General features: G+C 44.5%; 1 protein-coding gene across 2 annotated transcripts in view; it reads left to right on the top strand.

Annotated features, from left to right (window-relative positions):
* LOC137541326 (myosin light chain kinase, smooth muscle-like) overlaps positions 1-18,797 on the top strand; it is a 288,664-nt gene that overhangs the window by 260,311 nt on the left and 9,556 nt on the right. For both annotated transcript variants that reach the window (XM_068262577.1, XM_068262576.1), the window contains exons 16-17: positions 8,131-8,212; positions 10,874-11,005. In XM_068262577.1, coding sequence (XP_068118678.1) covers positions 8,131-8,212; positions 10,874-11,005 — 214 coding nt within the window. The remainder of the gene's footprint in view (positions 1-8,130; positions 8,213-10,873; positions 11,006-18,797) is intronic.

The raw sequence follows: 18,797 nt of genomic DNA on the forward strand, positions 1-18,797 counted from the left end.
TACATGTATGCCTGCGGCTGCGCAGTAGGCAGCCACATGCGTATCTGTATGGAGAGAGCACCCTGTCGGGACCCGGTGGCGGCGGATCCAGGCAGCGGAGGACGGCGGCGTGGGAGCGATCCATACATATGGGGCTGGAGGAAGCCCCAGGTATGTATAGTTCATCCTCTCTGGTTCCCTTTAACAATAAAATCTTTTTCTTTAAAGATTATGTTGTTGCGTATCTTATAAAGCATTTAGAGCACCTGATCTGCATGCTTGTTCAAGGTCTATGGCTAAAAGTATTAGAGGCAGAGGATCAGCAGGACAGTCAGGCAATTGTATAAAGGACTTACGAGTCCAAATAACAAAAAAAAGTACCTGAATTGAATTTGAATGCACGGAGAACGCCATTCGCGCCCTCCGTGCAGTTCCGCCAGGTCCCGCAGTTCAATAGTGCCCGCGGGCCGCTCCTGACCCCACAGCCCGGGTCGGGCTCTCCTGCCTTCACTAAAATGGCCGCTGGAGTGCGAATGGCGTCCTCCGTGCATTCAAATTCAATTCAGGTACTTAACTTTTTTTTATTCGGACTCGTAAGTCCTTTAAAAAAAAAAATGTCAACCTCCATATCCCTCTCACCTCAGGTTTCCTTTAACCACTTCAGTACCAGCAGTCTCTAGCAACCCCTAGCAGCTCCGTTCCGCCGTCAATCCATTCTTTTTAGTGCCCCCAGGTCTGGTCCCGACCCCACCGAACGGGTCGCATCGTCATTCCATTCAAAAGATGGCCGCCGAGTTGAGCCGCAGCTGCACAGTACGCTTGACCGCGAGTGCGACTGCGCAGCTTTTAGCCCTCCTCCAGCCACGTACCGGGTCCCGGCATCCTCCTGAGCGTACGTCGGGCGCGCTCACATCACTGCGCGGATGGCGTCCTCCATTGATTCTGCAATCATAAAGGTAAAGAGTGATTGATTTTTGTCATTTTGGTTTCAGAAGTCCTTTAAGGACCAGAGACTGCTGGTACCAAAGTACCACGCTTCCCGACGAATCAACGCACATACCTACCGGTCACGCCGCTTCTCCATCCCCGCAGGCGCCTCTTTCTGCCATCGCTATGTTGACAGAGCTGTGTGAGCACATCAGGAGCCGCTTTCCCTGGGTCCTGACTCTGTCCATCAATATAAGTGTTAGGAACTATGTGCTGTTTTTTCTGCCTGCTGGTGGCGGTGTTTACTTGGACTGCCTTGGACTTTTCACTGTGCCACCATCAGAGAGCTTTATGGACATGTAGCAGCCCTGGAGTTCTGCCCTCCACCAGCAGAGGGCTCTGTGGACTGTGAGCAGCCCTGATGTTCAGCATGCATTTTGTTTGCTACCTGGACTATATAAGAACTGCCTTTTCCTCCTGCTGGTTGCCAGAGCTTAGGAGTTATTTGCAGTCCTTGGCTTCTGGATTTGTATTTGCCTTTCTGTTGCTGAATCTTGTATACTTTGTCTGACTCTGATTCCTGCCTGCTCTGCTGTGCTTCGATTGGTTTGTTGCATTACTTTGCATTACGTTTTGACTGATTTCTGCATGCTTCTTTTTGATACTGCAATTTGTATATTATTTCTGTATATTTTTAAATAATAATGCAATGACAGCATTGACAGCATTTATCACCACTATTTCACCATCTGTAGGATTTAAATAAAACTTTACAAACTCAATCCAGCAGTAACACACTATGTAAACACACACCACAAGTGAATTTATTCAAACGTGCTTCACACTATGGGCCTGATTCACAAAGCGGTGCTAACCCAGTTAGCACGCCTAAAAGACTTTAGGCGTGATAACCATTGCACCACACTGGTGCAATACACCATTGCACCACACTGGTGAAAAGCCAGTTTAGGCGTGATAAGTTTAGGCATGAAAAGTTTACATAAGTTTAGATCGCGCACAAAGTCCCGCACGCAAAGCAGCTCCATTAAACTCTATGCGAAGTGCACCAGACTTTGCTAGCGCAAAACTTTTGATCAGCTGTGCACTGCGGTGCTAACCCAGTTGGTGCTTAAACTTATCACGCCTAAACTTATCACACCTAAACTTATCATGCATAAACTTATCACACATAAACTTATCATGCCTAAACTGAGTTTAGGCGTGATAAAGGGCTTTTCATCAGCGTGCTAACTGTTAGCACCGCTTTGTGAATCAGGCCCCATGTGTATATCCACACACGTCCCCTTTAAAATATCAGCTCACCAGATGGTGGCCACCTCACATCCAGGTGGGTCTAGCGTTTAAGGTCAGTAAATCATCTTCAGTAATCCAATTGTCAAAGAAGCTTCAAAAATTTAATCCAGTATCTTTATATAAAATACAATAAAAACAATTGTAGCGTAAAACCGTGAGGTTGGCTGCCATTTGCCCTGCACTATAAAGTAGAGTGACCAGACGTCCCGGATTGCCTGGGACGCGTCCCGGATAGCCGGGGACGCGTCCCGGATTCGGGGTCCACTGTCCCAGGCTGCATGAGGTCCCAGGAAACGTCCCGCTTTTAGCTGCGGGACATCCCAGCCTCGGGACTCTAGCCACTGTATTGCATGAACTGGCAGCGGCATCTATAGACGCCATGCCAGTTCATTGCCCGCAGCCCCGCTCCAACCTCCTTAGTCTTCCGGTGTTCCGACACCGGCAGGCAAGCAGGGCTACGGTAAGATGGCTGGCGAAGCCCTGTACTGGAGACTATTTGTGTCTCCAGTACAGGGCTTCGGGCGCCATCTTGCCGTAGCCCTGCTCACCTGTCAGCGCGGGAGACTGTTGGAGGAGGAGCAAGACGGTCACAGAAGCAGCGCACCAGAGGCCGGCCAGGAGCGAGAGGAGACTTCTGCCAGGTGAGTAAATTATTTTTTTTTTCCAGGTGAAATGTGCCCCCATTGCGTTTATTTTGTGCTGAAATGTTGCCCATTGCGTTTATTTTGTGCTGAAATGTGCCCCCATTGCGTTTATTTTTTGCTGACATGTTGCCCACATTGCGTTTATTTTCTGGTGTCTGGGGTAACTGTTGCTGCATCTATTATTTAATGGTCATAGTTTGCTGCTTTGAGGTTACGGTATACTATTAAATAGCATCACACAGTTTCTGCACACCCATGATGCGAATCCACGTTTGACTACATCATGGCGTAAACACTGCTTTCTTATGCCTCGCTGTTACATCATTATGTTAGCTCCGCCCATACAATGTCATGGCCATGCCCATTTTTCAGCGTGCCCCCAGTTTTTCGGCGCGGCGCGCATCCCCCCCCCCTTTTTCGGAGCGCTGCTACATGATTGTAACGGATTTCTATTAAAGTGGCTGTCCATATAATACTAATGCTGCTTACCCCATTTTTTGTGCTTGCCACTGCTCTTACTGCATCTTCTGAATCATCAGCCTACCATGAGCAGGGGCAAACCCAGGATTTTCAATGGGGGGATTCCTAAAAGGTCTCCTTCAGCCATGCACAATACAGTATAACAATATGATAGGACATTGTACGACTGACAGGATCTGACTATTTCCTAAATGTCCTATCTGCTCCTGATCGACGGGATAGATCAGGAACCGTTTGGATACAGATAATGAGGACAGCCGACATTGGTAATAAAGGGGAAAGTGAAGCATTCACACAGCAGGGCACAGGGCTGTGCTCATACCTGACTCTGTTAAGTTCCCCAGAGCTGCTCCATGCTCTGTATACATGCTGCTGCTCCATGCTCTGTACACAGGCTGCTGCTCCATGCACTGTACACACGCTGCTGCTCTATGCTCTGTATACTGTACATGCTGCTACTCCATCCAAAGTCCACTTTAGCAGGGAAAGAAAGGGGGCAGTGCTATGAGCTGCAGAATGCCCCCTTTCTCATACCTGACTCTTTTTTTAAGTTCCTCAGAGCTGCTCCATGCTCTGTATACATGCTGCTGCTCCATCCAAAGTCAACTGTAGCAGGGAAAGAAAGGGGGCAGTGCTGTGAGCTGCAGGATACCTGCAGATATTCTGGTGTCTCATCTTGTGCCTGTCCCCAGACACTGCAGCGGCACTAATATGAGAGGGGATTGTGGGCATCTGTAATCTCCCCCTGTGTTTTCCTATGTATACATATCAGTAATTAACCTCAGTCAATGAAAACGTAGGCAGCTTGGTGACAGTGAGATACCTATGATGAGCATGTACAATAGATCAGGAGGTCTGACTCCACGGGCTTCAAGTTGTTGCATGTGTGTGGCTCGGAACCACTGGAGCATGACACTAAATAGGTTACATAATGACAAAAGAAGAAATGGAGAGCCCACAATAGTGTAGTATATTAAAGTATTGTGGGTCTAGGTTCTTTGTGTTGAATTATATTTACAAAGGTAGGTTACCACACAAGCAACCACTCTACAGGCAGGTGAGGAACATGAACCTGACCCAACTCAGGTTAAGAAGCCGCTCTCTGTAGATCCGAAGAAAGGGGCAACACCCCTCCACCAGGGGTGGACTCGATCTGAAATCGTGGTACAACAGAGATGCCAAGAAGATTCATATACACTAAAACAAATTTAAAAAGGGAGGGTAGTGGTGGACGTACTTCCCCATAAGTACTTTCACATAAATATCACTTTAATGTGTGACACGTTTCGTTGATGTAACACTTCATCAGGCATAAAACAATTGACTAATAATTCATTCTAGAAGCAGCATCTAAAATAGTAATCTGATAAACCTATATAAATAAAAGCTGAACGAGTTTGGCAAAATATTGCAGATATCGAACGTATTATTTTTTTTATCCATACTTTTACAGTACTTACAGAATAATTTAACTATATTGGATAGTCCTCTTATAAACAAGTAGTTTTCAGTACCGTTCGAAGATAAGAGATCTTAGAACTGTATTAAACATATGAATAAAAATAAGTCAGTCACCTGGTCAATCGTAGACCTAAAATGCGCATCTAGAGATGGCTCATCTGCACGTTTACATATGGACATAATACACAGCGGTCTAAAGACATCACTCATAGTACATGCAGGGTAACCTTGCCTGTTTTTATGTTCAAAATTCTAAAATAATATATGGCTCATATTTAGAAAATCCATTTATTAGGGTAAAGGATACCCAAAGTGACCTGTGACATGAGATAGACATGTGTATGTACAGTGCCTAGCATACAAATAACTATGCCTGAAAGAGTTAAATATCAGGTATGTAAGTGGCTGACTCAGTCCTGACTGACAGGAAGTGACTACAGTGTGACCCTCACTGATAAGAAATTCCAACTATAAAACACTTTCCTAGCAGAAAATTGCTTCTGAGAGCAGGAAAGGGATAAAAAGGGGAATTTCTTATCAGTAAGGGTCACACTGTAGTAACTTCCTGTCTGAGTCAGGACTGAGTCAGCCACTTACATACCTGAGATTTAACTCATTCAGCCATAGAAAGAAAAAGAACCCAGCATAGTTATTTGTGTACTAGGCACTGTACATACACCTGTCACATGTCACTTCAGGTATCCTTTAAACTCAATTATAATAATAAAACAATTGTGTAAATATGTATGTTTAAAAAAATATCCTAAGTATTACCTCAAGAAGTGAAACTGTGTGCATATGGATCTACAAGTTTACCTATTATTATAATGCATTTATATAGTGCTGACCTCTTTCTCACCACTTTAGAGTCCAGAGTCCTGTCCCTAACTGGGAGTTAAAGTGTAACTGTCGGACATGAAATCAAAAATTTATTCTTTATTTTTATCTGGTAAGCAAGTAATAAGGATGCTAACCAGGTAATCCAAAAGTTAAGTTCACTATTACTTTTCTTGTTTATAAATGATCATTCCCCAGTTTACACGACTCTTATTTGGTACACCCAAAATTTGGTACGCAAAAAGGAAGTTGCAGGGCATGCTGGGTTGTCCTCTTTTGCTTCTCTACTTCCCCCTCAGACTTAACTAATGCAGCCTGTTTGGCTGAAGCCTCTTTCCCTCCTTTTTTCCCCTCCCGCACTTCTGTTCCTCCCTGAGTGGCCAGTATTTCTCATGCTGAGACAATACACTTTATATAGTGAAGTGCGGGCAATGCATACACAATCAGGAGAGTAAGGGAGGAAATTACATCAGAATTGGCTTCAAAATAGCCACACTTAAAATGGGAAATGCTAAAAAGGATTTTCACTTTTTTGTTTTTCTGTAAATAAATCACTAAAATCAAATCGTGGACAGTGCACTACATATGTTATGTAAGTAGAGCAAGTCTTTATCTACTTATATATGTGTTTTTTTTCTTAGATAGTCTGTCTGACAGCTCCTCTTTAATATGGTTGAGGTGACCCAGAAGGAAACCTTAGCGGGAAATTTCCGTAACGTGATTGGGTGGATAGTACCTTCTCAAATGATTAGGTTTCACATAGGTTGTAGTAATGATACGCCCACACTAGTCACCCAATTAGAACACTTCAAGTTGTATAGGGTGCTGTGAATGGAGAATTGTTCTCTGAGATTTTGTGCTGGGTCACCATACTAGGTTGACTAGCTGACCTTCAAAGGAGCTCACAATTTCATATCCACAAAATTCGTAGTCTTCCGTCCCTCTCCTAGTCTATGGGCTGGTTCACACATGTGACCACTCGACGTTTCCCGCTGGCCACGGCGCTTGTAGTTAAAGCGCTTCCTGTATCGTAGTTTACCATCATTTGCACAAACGCCACATTTTGATCCTGGTTTTTCCCATTGTTTCATCTGACCCTGAAAGCAACATGCTGCTTCCAGGATTGGTTTCCCCAGCGGTGGTGAAAGCCGCTGGATGAGATAGATGTTAAATGCTTTTCTGCGCACTTTGTGTGGGTTTCTACTGGCAAGTTCTCTCACCAACACAGGTAGTACATATAAACTTACTGGCCCAGATTTGAACCGCAGACCATAATGCTGCAAGGTGAGAGCGATATCCTCTCTATGCCACTGGACACTTATATACACTGACAGGGCCGGATTTGTAGGCACAGGTGTTCTGGTGTGCTAAGCTCCGCCCCTGAACATAGGCCACACCCCAAGTAAAAATATTCTGAACTCTAATTCCTACCTTATGCCTCTAAATGTCCTTAGAAACGTACGCTCTAATCACTAGCTCATATCATCCTTTGTGACACGAGACAAGGATTAGGGTGTAAGTGCCTGGGGTCAGTGATATGAGACAGGGATCAGACTGTAAGCTCTTGAGGTCTGTGATCTGAGGTGGGGGCCGTCTCTCCCACATATGGCGCCTGTAGGCATGTGCTTACAGTGCCTTATGGAAAATTCAGCCCTGTACACTGATATGCTTGCTATAGATCTGTGCATCTAGTGAAAAAGGTGCACTGCAGATAAATTATCTAAGGGTATCTTTCTCTATTACCCTCATGCCTATAAGGTTATTGTACATATATCCATCATTCTGCCTAACCTCTTTTATTTTCCTTAAAAAAACAAAAACGCTGAGCCTTTTAATGGGAAAGTTAGTGCGAGGAGTTATTTGATTTTCCCGGTAAAACACTTTGTACAGTAAATGGTCTCAGTGCTATAGTTGTGTGAAAGATTGCTATTTAGTTTTTTTATTTTTTTTTCAGTTTTTTTTTTTTCTTCTTCTTCACATAATCTGTCTGACACACAGTCCATTTTGCTATTTATACCTTCCTTATAAGTCACTAGACTGGCAACGGGGTGTATTGTGTGCATTTAGCACATTGTTGGTGCGTGACATATCTGGTTCCTTCCCTGAGTAAACTGATGTCAGGCTAGAGCCGAGCCTGAGGATGAGCTATGGCATTCAGCTTGTAGAAAGGAGGAGCTGTTGCTAGGAGAGGTAAGGGAGGTTGGAAAGAAGGTGGAGCTAAAACTGAGACTTTTGGGAGGGGTGTCCTGAAATGGACACCGTAGAGCAGGCACTCAGCCAAGAGCCAAGCCAAGTGTTTCCGTGGGAAGAGGCAGCTCTGAAAATAGCCTTTTTTGGCAAATAAAATCTATTGGGACTGGACGGGAGCCTCAGCTGTGGCAGGTAGTAGCTGTCCTGACAAATTCCTTAGAATTATCAGGGCAAGTACTTCTGTTTTTCAGAACACAGATGGAGAAGGTAAACTGATTATTTATGTTCTCTTTTACAGAAAACCGGTAAAGCAGTTCTGGCTCTGAAGAGGATGGCGATGCTCAGTAACAAGTCTGATACCAGCTCTCCTGTAACTGAGGGTGCGTTCTTCATCTGTAACTGCCCTTTCCATACCACGGTGCCAGCCTGACATGAGTCACTGCAGTTTTGTGACTTTATACCCTTACTCTAAACACTCAGTGCATGACTCGCTATCCATGATCACTGCTTGGCACAATCACAGGGGCTTCTGTATCAAAATCTATATGTTCAGAACTGCTATTTGGTCCTTGAAGCTGCTAATCTTATTCCCGATACTACGTTGCAGCTATTTGCTTTTCAGGGCAGGTCAGCCATGTCTTGTGGCTGTTGGGAAGTTATATTGCTGCTTTTTCTACTAGTTTTGTTATAGCTTGAAGCTAAAAAAAAGTCTGGAAGCTGTGCTCTGATCACTAATGTAGCATGTCTGCGTTATGTACATGTACTTTTTTTTTTTTTTTTTTTTTAACAAATAAGTTTTATTGGGTACATGTGCTTTTTAATATACAGGCTACACCAGCTGCAGTATGTGTGTCCTAATTCCTGCTTGAAGGATGTTCTTTGAAACTCCCCACCGATTTTTCAGTTGTCAATAGAATCTCTCTGGTTCTTATAATTCCTCTGCTGAAGAGCTGAGGACATCTGCAAACACTTAGTGCTGGCGTGTGATTACTTATGTAATGTAAACAGTGACCATAATGAGCTCGCTCAACAGAGGTAAAATCTGGATTGCAAGTACGTTGCATAATTGGTCAGAGCCACACCGTACGTGGTTTTCTGATCACTGTATTAGTACACTAGCACTTTACATTTATATGTAAGGCACAGTAGCTGCAACACTACAGCTGGCCATACACATGTGCAAGCAAATATCAATATTTTTGATGCTATCATTCAGTAGCTTGTTTATATTTAAAACAATGGACAACTATCCTTCTTCAGGTGCGTATACACGTCAGAGTTTTCCAAACCCCCGATCGTTTGGACGTCTGAACGACCGGTTGTTTGGACGTCAAATCGGGCGTGTGTACAAACGGTTGTTCAGCTAATAACGCTGGTTTTGACGGATCCACTTGGCGGATCGGTCAAGTCCAGTCTTATCAGCTGAACAACCGTTTGTACACACGCCCGATTTGACATCCAAACGACCGGTCCTTTGGAAAAATCCGTTGTGTGTATGTAAAACAAGTAAGTGGTTAGTATTAAGAACTATTTAAAGAATGAATAAATACAAACATTCCATGTACAGTATGTATTGTCTAAGCCGATTTGATATGTATAGTTTTGCTTTTAGCTTTTCTTCATTACCTAATGCTGAGAATACACGGCTCAATTCTGAGCTGTTAAAATGTTAGATCATTTCCGACATGTCTTATTTCCGCTCGATCGTTTTGCCACTCGATTCCTCATTGAAGTGAATTGAAAAAAAATAAGGAAAACGATTGGAAGATAAGAGAATCGAGCGGGCAAAACGATCGGCGCAGAATCGAGCCGTGTATTCCCAGCATTATAGTGAACCCAAGGCGAAAATAAACTGCCGTAAATAAATGGATCTAAAAATGACCTTTTTTTAGATATCCCATAATTTTATTTTATATTTAACCACTTTACCCCCGCCCGTACGAATTTCTCCATCCATTTTTCCATCCTTTCGCCCCCAGGGACGGAAAAATCCGTACTTTCCGCGCTCCCGCCGCTGCTCCTGCTCGCTCTAGCGCGCACTCCCGCTCGTAAACACGCCGCTGGCCGCTCGCCCGGTGATCAATGAACGGGAAAATCCATTCCCGTTCATTGATCTAAGCCCCGCAATGATCCGCTACTTCTCCGATAAGCAGCGCGATCATTGTGGGAAAAAAAAAACACTTTCCCAGCCTCCTAGTACTTCCAGAGGCTTGGAGGTCGCATTAAACAAAAAGTTACTGTTGCCATCTTGTGGCCAAATACTAAAACTACACCCTAAAGCATTTTTCACATACATATACATTACTTATACACAAAAAATTAACTCATTACCTCCCACACTCCCCATTTTTTATTTTTTTATTTTTTTTTTGTAATAAAAAAAAAATAAAAAAAACAATTAAAAAAAATACATAAATAGTTACCTTAGGGACTGAACTTTTTAAATATTGATGTCAGGAGGGTACAACCCTGTTACTTTATAAACTATGGGCTTGTAATTAGTGATGGACGCAAAACTGAAAAAAAAAAAAAGAAACACATGAACCATTGGACCTTTTTCTATCTCTTCCCTGACCTCAGTTGTATTCTGCTAGGAAAACTTTTATGGCTGTAATTTGCTCATCAGTGAGGTTCGCTATATTCCCAACAAGAGAGAAGCAGTCGCATCCATGCATGAAAATTTAACTCTTTCAGGTAGCAAAATAAGAACAGAGAAACTTGTGTGGTGGCGTAAGCTGGGAATTGGTGGTCTCAGCCTTTTGAATTACTGTGTTTTTAGCACACAGTACTGGTGGTAAAATGACTCCATTCACTGATAATTGTGCAGAAAGGCTCCTTCTTTCATTAACGTTCTAGAAAAATAAACGGGGCAAAATATGCCTTTAGACCACAACTATAACAATTACTATGATTTTCAGTGGGCAACCAATGAATGCAAAATGTGATTTATACAAGGAGAAAATTTGTAAACACACAAATTAAATCTCTTTGAAATCCAGTGTGGCTTTTCTATAAACATCTCTTCCCTCGTCTTCCTGCAGATGCTGGTGGCAGTCCAGAGGTGTTCAGTTACCTGCAGGAGCAGCTCCAAAGGCCTCCTGTCTTCTCCTCCCAGCTGAAGGACCAGGCAGAGGTTGCAGGCAGCTCCGCCCGCTTCCAGTGCCACATTGAAGGTAAGGAGCAGGTTATTACTACTGCAACATTCTTAGAAAAATAAGTCATTATACGAGATGAATGGCCATATACTCGACTCACATGAAGTGGCTGTATTTGGGAATTCCCATCCTGTGTAAGGGCATCACTCAAACTGCATAGATGTTTCAATGCCATGACTTCCTAATGCATGAACTAGTACGCTTGCAGGACAAGAGTTTGTATTCATGCACACATCAGCACAACAGACCTATACTGACAAATGATGTACAGTCACCATATGATCACTCCATGGCCCAGTTTCCTGATATCTCCCCATTTCAGTTCATGTGTTTGGAGTGCATGTACTTCGCACAGGGAGGTTTGGGGTGCATGTACTTCCCACAAGGATGTAGGTTAAAGTTTAGACTTCCCATACACCCTTGTGTCAAAAATGTGTGGCATTCCTTATGCCTCTGATGCCGGCATGAGTACCAAATCATTTATATAGAGGACAGGATCATTATACAGGGGTGCTCAGCAATCTCCTTGCTTTTGACGTTTGGTTCTGAATGTGGTTAATCTGTTATGATAGAAGTATAGGAGCTGTCATTTTGGACCTTGCTTAGAAGTTACTACCTGCCATGTATACTTAGAATTATTGACTCAAACTAAAGTCCAGCTTCAGGATTTTTTCTTTAAAGAGACTTTCAGCCTCATTTCTTCTGTCCTATACGTTTCTATACCTGTTCTAATGTGCTCTGTCTTACTGCAGCCTAGTTGCACAGTGGCTGTATTCTCTCTGTTATATAATCTAATCTTCTTTCCTTTGTCGGCTCAGGCAGGAATGTGCTGCTCTGCTGTGATAGGTAGAAGTTATACACACCCTCTCCAAGCCCCTCCAGGTTCTGTATGAATCACAGGCTGAGCTTCTCTCAGCCTATTACATGCTGGTTAGCAGCCATGTCTTTTGTTTGTAAACACTGCCTAAAACTGGTTATTACAAGCCAGGATTGCAGCAGGAAGTGGCAGAAACAGCAAAGAGGGGCCCAGGAGAACATAATGAATAGAATGGTATGCTTTTCATTGTAAGACTTTTAGAGTACGGATTCTCTTTTAACATGCTCTATAAACCCTCCTTTCCAAAACTACACTAGTGATAAAACCCTCTCGCAGTTGTGTATAGGAGTCCTCAACTTTGAGGGTCTTTCAATTTCCCCTCCCTCTCTTAGCAGACCACTTTTATCCTGACATGACTCTATCCTTAGTCCCTATTCTGCTGTAGCCACACCCCTACTGATCAGCAGTAGGGGGGGTGGAAGACGCTAGTGGCTATAAGAGTCCCAGTAGCCCCTGAATAACTTCATTGCTTGATTGGATGTAACAAGTATTGGAGGACTTTATGGTAAGGGGCCTTCCTCAGTGGTAGGAGGGAACGAAGCAGGTGGTTTCGGCATTCAGCATGGTTTAGGTACCATCCTAGCGGTAAAGCTATAGTGTGTGGGATGTGTAAGGGCAATTCGGGGTTGCAGCGAATTTTGTCCAGACCCTGAATTACTTCTCCATGCGAGTGGACACCACTCAGAGGGGGAATAGTATTTAATGCCACCAGGAATTTGAGTGGGAGCAGGGTGAGCCGTCATTCAGCTCACCCTGTGCCCAGCTTACCGGTGGCGTAACTAGATGTACGCGGAGGGAAGATAAAAAAATACCTCCCCTACAAAGCTTTAGCTTCGGGTCACTGGCTAAACCCTAAACACAGTTAAACCCTTGGATGAGATTGCTAGTTCAGACTCATCCATGTGATCCAATTAGCTGGGTATAAAAAAAATAAATAAATAGAATTGTCACGGTCTCCTAATTCTTTAGTGACTGGATCCATGTAAGGCAAACTTAGAACAGTGGGGTAGGAATTATTCTTGAAGATACACATTCCTAGAGTTGAGTGACTTTAATATATATTCCCAAATAGGCAATGGAAACACCCCTGTTGTATGAATATTTTAGTAGCCAGTTTCAAATTGAGCTCATTTTTCTAGCTGGCACAACTCTCTTGTTCTGGGAATTAGTTTCGTTTACATTCTTGACAGGATGTCTGGTTATGTTTCCTATGGTAAGTAATCACCTTCTCCCTTTTCATTTTGCAAAGAGCACTGAAAGCTGGTTGGTCATTCTGGGTAATAGGATTGTGTTCTTATCCACTTCGGAGAATGTTGCACAATCTATTTAGAAATAGGAAGTCATCTTGGCTAATGGAAGTTGGCTTGCACAGTGTATGTTCTCTTTGTTAGTCGCGATTTCCTTACAGAATGTTCTCAGACTGTCCTCCCTGACTGTATCTGGGAACTGTTACGTGCCCTCTGTGTACTAGGGAAACATCCACTTGCTTTTGCATAGTGACAGTCTGTAATTCTATTACTGTTGCTTCTCAAATCGGGACTTCAGTGGGATTATAAGATCTTTTAGTCAAATGAGCCCCTTGACTTGTAGGGAGCATCTAGATGAGGGCTAATGTGGCACTACAGGATATGAAGGGTTATGGTAGGAAGGCAGGAGAGCAGGGTATAGAAGCAGAGGGCAATGACAGCAGAAGGTGCTGGGGATGACTGTACTTTTTAGATATTTTTCTTAAAGGTGAGGCTTTTAAAGCAGAATTGGTCACGCAGTGAAGGCAGCCTAGTCATAATAGTAACAATGGTCACGCCCAACCTTTTAAAATGAAATCATGGACTTACAAAGGCCGATTTACTAATGCATCCCCATTGATATATCATGAGTAAGCAGAGAGAGAGAGAGTTTGTGTGTGTGTGTGTTTTCTCTTGGCTATAAATATGATCCAGATGAGAATTATAATCTTTTGAATATAGAAACAGAGCTTAAAGAGAATCTGTAACAAAATTGTCACCTTTATTTCTTCTATCCTATAAGTTCCTATACCTGTTCTAATGTGGTCTGGCTTACTGCAGCCTTTCATAGTTGCACAGTGGCTGTATTATCTCTGTTATATGATTTAATCTTCTCTCTTCTGTCGGCTGAGGCTGGAATGTGTGGAATGTGCAGCACTGCTTGTCATTGGCAGAAGCTATACACACTCTCTCCAAGCTCTGTATGAGTCAGAGACTGAGCTACTCTCAAGCCTATCTCACTCTAGTTAGAAGCCATGTCTTTTGTTTGTAAACACTGCCTAAAACTGGCAATTACAAGCGAAGGTTTGCAGCAGGGAGAGGCAGAAACAGCACAGAGGGGCCCAGGAGAACATAATGAATAGAATGGTATGCTTTTTATTGTAAGAATTTCAGAGTACAGATTCTCTTTAAAGTTAGCAGAGCTTGAAGTTTATTAAATTAGCAATTTGTGTTCAGCCTCATGCAGACACACATATATATACGTGATTTGACCTTATTATCTTGGGTGTGCCCCCCTCGAGACACTCATATAGCCGTCGGTCATTGCTTTATTGTGATACGCAAGCCCCTTCACCGTGGCAAGGTAATGATCACGAAGGGGAATCTGTCCTGGACGTAAAAGAAGGGGGGAAAAAAAAACAAAAGCAAACAACGCTCCTGCATTTGACACTACATACATCTGCATTCACACAAACCACAAATTTACAAATGTCTTGGCTTCCCTCACTATAATCTGATATAAGCCAGGTGAGGGTGGTACATTTCAACCACTTGACCCTCCAGAGAGGATCAATGAAATGCTAATTATTTTGAGTTGATCCAAATTTTATGATGGTTTTACCCAAATGTATGCAGCTTGGAACTGGACCAATCAGAATCATCAGCTGCTGCCTGCTTTTGATTGGCCCGATTCCAAATAAAATTAATTAAAAGAAAAATATGTCCTCTCATCATTATTAGCATCTCATTCACCATGGCTATTAATACCACAGATTTTTTAAGAATCCAGTCCAGGCTTTTTGGATGACTTCTGATGCCTCCACTGAAGATCTGCCTTTGTGTTGGTAAATAATGCTCACTCGGGACAGATTCATCAAAACCAGTGCAAGACAAACTGAAGCAGGACTGGTACAAAACTAAACCACATGTCCCGATCCGGAATTCAGGCTCCACTTGTGCCATTTCTGCACCTGTTTTTGATAAATCTGCTTCACCATTTCTAGTTGTCTGCAAACTGTCCTATTTCTGAAACAGCCCAATATTGAGAAATTCCTCAGATGCAGTAAATGCTGCGGCACAAAATCCTCTATAATAAAACCCTTGTGTCTCTGCGTCCCGTGTGTGTGTCCCTGCGTTTGCGCTACTGCACATGTGCCGCAGGGACACCCTTTGGACAGGGAGCAGGACAGCCAGGGGGCGGACATGTGCAAGCGCTGGCAGGTGGCGGTGGTGATGGATAGAGATGGCTCGAACCGCCAATTTTCGGTTCGCGAACATCGAACGCGAACTCCCGCAAAAGACGAACGAACTGCAATAGACTTCAATGGGGAGGTGAAACATTTATGCTGGCCAGAAAAGTGATGGAAAAGATGTTTCAAGGGGTCTAACATCTGAGTGTTTGCTTTGGGGAGTGAGATGCACACCAAAAGTCCTGGGGAAAAATGTGGATTTGACGCACAGCGGCGTTTTAAGGGCAGAAATCACATTGCAATGCTAAATGACAGGCCTAAAGTGCTTTAAAACATCTTGCATGTGTATACATCAATCAGGTAGTGTAATTAAGGTACTGCTTCACACTGACACACCAAACTCACTGTGTACCGCACCACAAACAGCTGTTTGTGTAGTGACGCCCTTGCTGGACTGGTGCGCACCATGGCGAGAGAGTGCAGGCCATGGTTTTCAAGCCCATATGGTCGCCGGGCTGAAGTAGCTCAATGATAGAACAACAGTGTGTGTGTGGGGAGGCGGGACTGACTTAGTCTTCGGGCAGGCAGTAGCCCTCCGGGATCCATGCCTCATTCATTTTAATAAAGGTGAGGTACTGAACACTTTTTTTTGACCTAGGCGACTTCTCTCCTCACTGACAAATGCCTCACGCTGTGCTGAAGGTCCTTTCTAGAACGCTTGAGGCAGGGCAAGCCCGAAGTTGGATGGCAAATTGTGACAGCTCTGGCCACAGGTCAAGCCTGCGCACCCAGTAGTCCATCGCTGCTCAGACTGTCGATGGTTCTTTCTCTACCATTGTTAAAGAAGGCGTACGGCCGGGGAGTCGGGGGTTCGATCCCGGTCCGGAGTGGGAGCCTGAGAAACGGCTACCACCACACATCCAAGTCAGGCAGCAGGCACGCTGTGGGCAAAGGAGCAGGAACGGCTACCACACATCCAAGGAAGGTAGCAGGCACGGTGTGGGCAAAGGAGCAGGAACGGCTACCACACATCCAAGGAAGGTAGCAGGCACGGTGTGGGCAAAGGAGCAGGAACGGCTACCACACATCCAAGGAAGGCAGCAGGCATGGCATGCAAGTCCCGAGGTAGTGACAAAAAAATAACCATACAGGAGGACTTTCGAGTCCCTGCTGTATATGAGACGAATCAACTTTAAATCCTTTAACGAGAATCTGTTATGGAGGGCAAGTCTGCCATCCATTCAAGTGAAAAGTATGCACTGACTACCAGGTATAATGCAATGTGCAGTCACAGATGCAGTGAAAGGTAGGCAGTGACTGCAAACAGCTGTTTGTGTAGTAACGGCCGTGCTGGACTGGTGCGCACCATGATGAGTGCAGGTGATGGCGGCTTTCCAGCCCATATGGTTGCCGGGCTGAGGTAGCTGAATGACAGAACAGTGGCTGTCCAGCTGATCGTATTTGGTCTGTCCACAATGAAGCAACGACCTTATTATCTTGGGTGTGCCCCCCTCGAGACACTCATATAGCCGTCGGTCATTGCTTTATTGTGATACGCAAGCCCCTTCACCGTGGCAAGGTAATGATCACGAAGGGGAATTGGCACATGTACATGCCTTTTTGTTTTGTTGTTGCAGCTGCAGTGCAGCCAGAAAAGTTAGGCAGGCATGTACACGCACCAGAAAAATTATTATAGCGGCTGCTGCTAGCAGCGGCCTTAAAAATTCAGGAATCCACCTGGAGTCCTGGACCCTGTTGGTGGTGGCGGAGAAGGCAGTCAAGCGGCCTGCAGGCAGAGATGCTGTGTGGGGAGCGACTTAGTCTTGGGGCAGGCAGTCACACAGCGTGCAGGCAGAGATGCTGTGTGTGGGGACTGACTTAGTCTTTGGGCTGGCCTGACTGTGCTCTGCAGACCACGTGGTCAGATGGACCCTTGACCCAACGCTGTGTGCCAGAGATGACACCACATGCCTTTCAACATCACGGTACAGTTTGGGTATTGCCTTATTTGAGATAATTGCGGCCTGGTATCTTCCACTGCGGTGTGTGGCTTTGCTTTTGTGTGCTGCTTTTCCTTTAGGTGGTTATCCCATTGCTGTTTGTGCTTTGTCATCCTGTGCCTTCGTAAGGAAGTTGTCCCTACGCGGGTCTTGGTCTTTCCACGACTCAATTTTTGGTGGCAGAGAGTACAGATGGCATTGCTCTCATCTGAGGCAGACACACAAAAATATTTCCACACCTCTGAGCCCTGGGGTGATGGCACTTTGGTGGTGGTGGCCAACTGAGTGTTAAGTGGGGTGCCAGAATCAGAGCAGGAGGAGGAAGATATGTCACGCTTCCATGAGGAAGATGAGGTGTTCTGTGTTAAATAGTCAACTACGTCCTGACAATCTTGGGGGTTGATGGCACGTGCCTTCTGAACACTGTACTTTTGTCCAGGGCCACACAAAATCACGACAACACGACTTTAAACAGACCTGCCGGGGGGCCTGCATCTGGCTCTGCCTGTTTTGCCCATATTGGGGGGGCTGAAGTGAAAGGTAGGCACTGACTTGACTAATACAATGTGCAGTGAACAGGTATGCAGTGACTGGTATCAATACAATGTGCAGCTGACACACAGACACATACACACACACATACACATACACATACACACACACACACACACACACACACCGTGAACAGGTACTGTGACTGGTGATATTAAATATCACACTGCGTGCGCTCACGTAGGTAGGTGGGTGCACTGAACAGGTAGGTATGCAGTGATGGGTATTACAAATGTGCAGCTCACACACAGGTAGTCACTGAATGTGCTGGGTCTGGCAGTGGCACAGTAGGAATTACCAAGGGGCCAAGGTCCAGCAGTTAAGACTGACAGGGCTGTATATGCAACACAAGGGTCTGTGGGACACGCACACAAAAATAAATCACAAGAACAACATTAGCTCTCAAAAGAGCTGTTGAGGATGAGGAGTGCTTTTTAGCAATAGGTATCAGCAAGAAAGAGCAACCTAACAAGCCTAACTGTAGCCTAACTAAGCTTTCCCTAATGTCTCTGCAGCACCTCTCCCTTCTCTAATTACTGCAGCCACACAAGTGAGTGAAATGGCTGACGCTGCCTGCTTTTTATAAGGGGGGGGGGGGAGTGGCTCCAGGAGGGAGCGTAGTCTGATTGGCTACCCTGTGCCTGCTGACTGTAATGTAGAGGGTCAAAGTTGACCCTAATGATGTAGTATAGGGGGCGGGTTGAGCCGCCATACAGTTCGCGTTCGATCGCGAACCACCGAAGTTCGCGCGAATAAGTTCGCCGGCTGCTGGTTTACTGTGGTTAACATAGAATATTAATGTTAAACAATTCTAGAGATGTGGCTTCTTGCTGCTGGTCAGTTGGATAACCTCTGTGTATTCCGTGTAGAATGGTAGAGTGATGCAGGGAAACTGTCACCATAAAAAATCAAATTTCAACAGCAACTGCTTTGAGTGTATTAAGTCATAAAGACGCTAATCCTGCA

Source organism: Hyperolius riggenbachi, chromosome 12 (assembly GCF_040937935.1).
Source record: "Hyperolius riggenbachi isolate aHypRig1 chromosome 12, aHypRig1.pri, whole genome shotgun sequence".
Lineage (NCBI taxonomy): Eukaryota > Metazoa > Chordata > Amphibia > Anura > Hyperoliidae > Hyperolius > Hyperolius riggenbachi.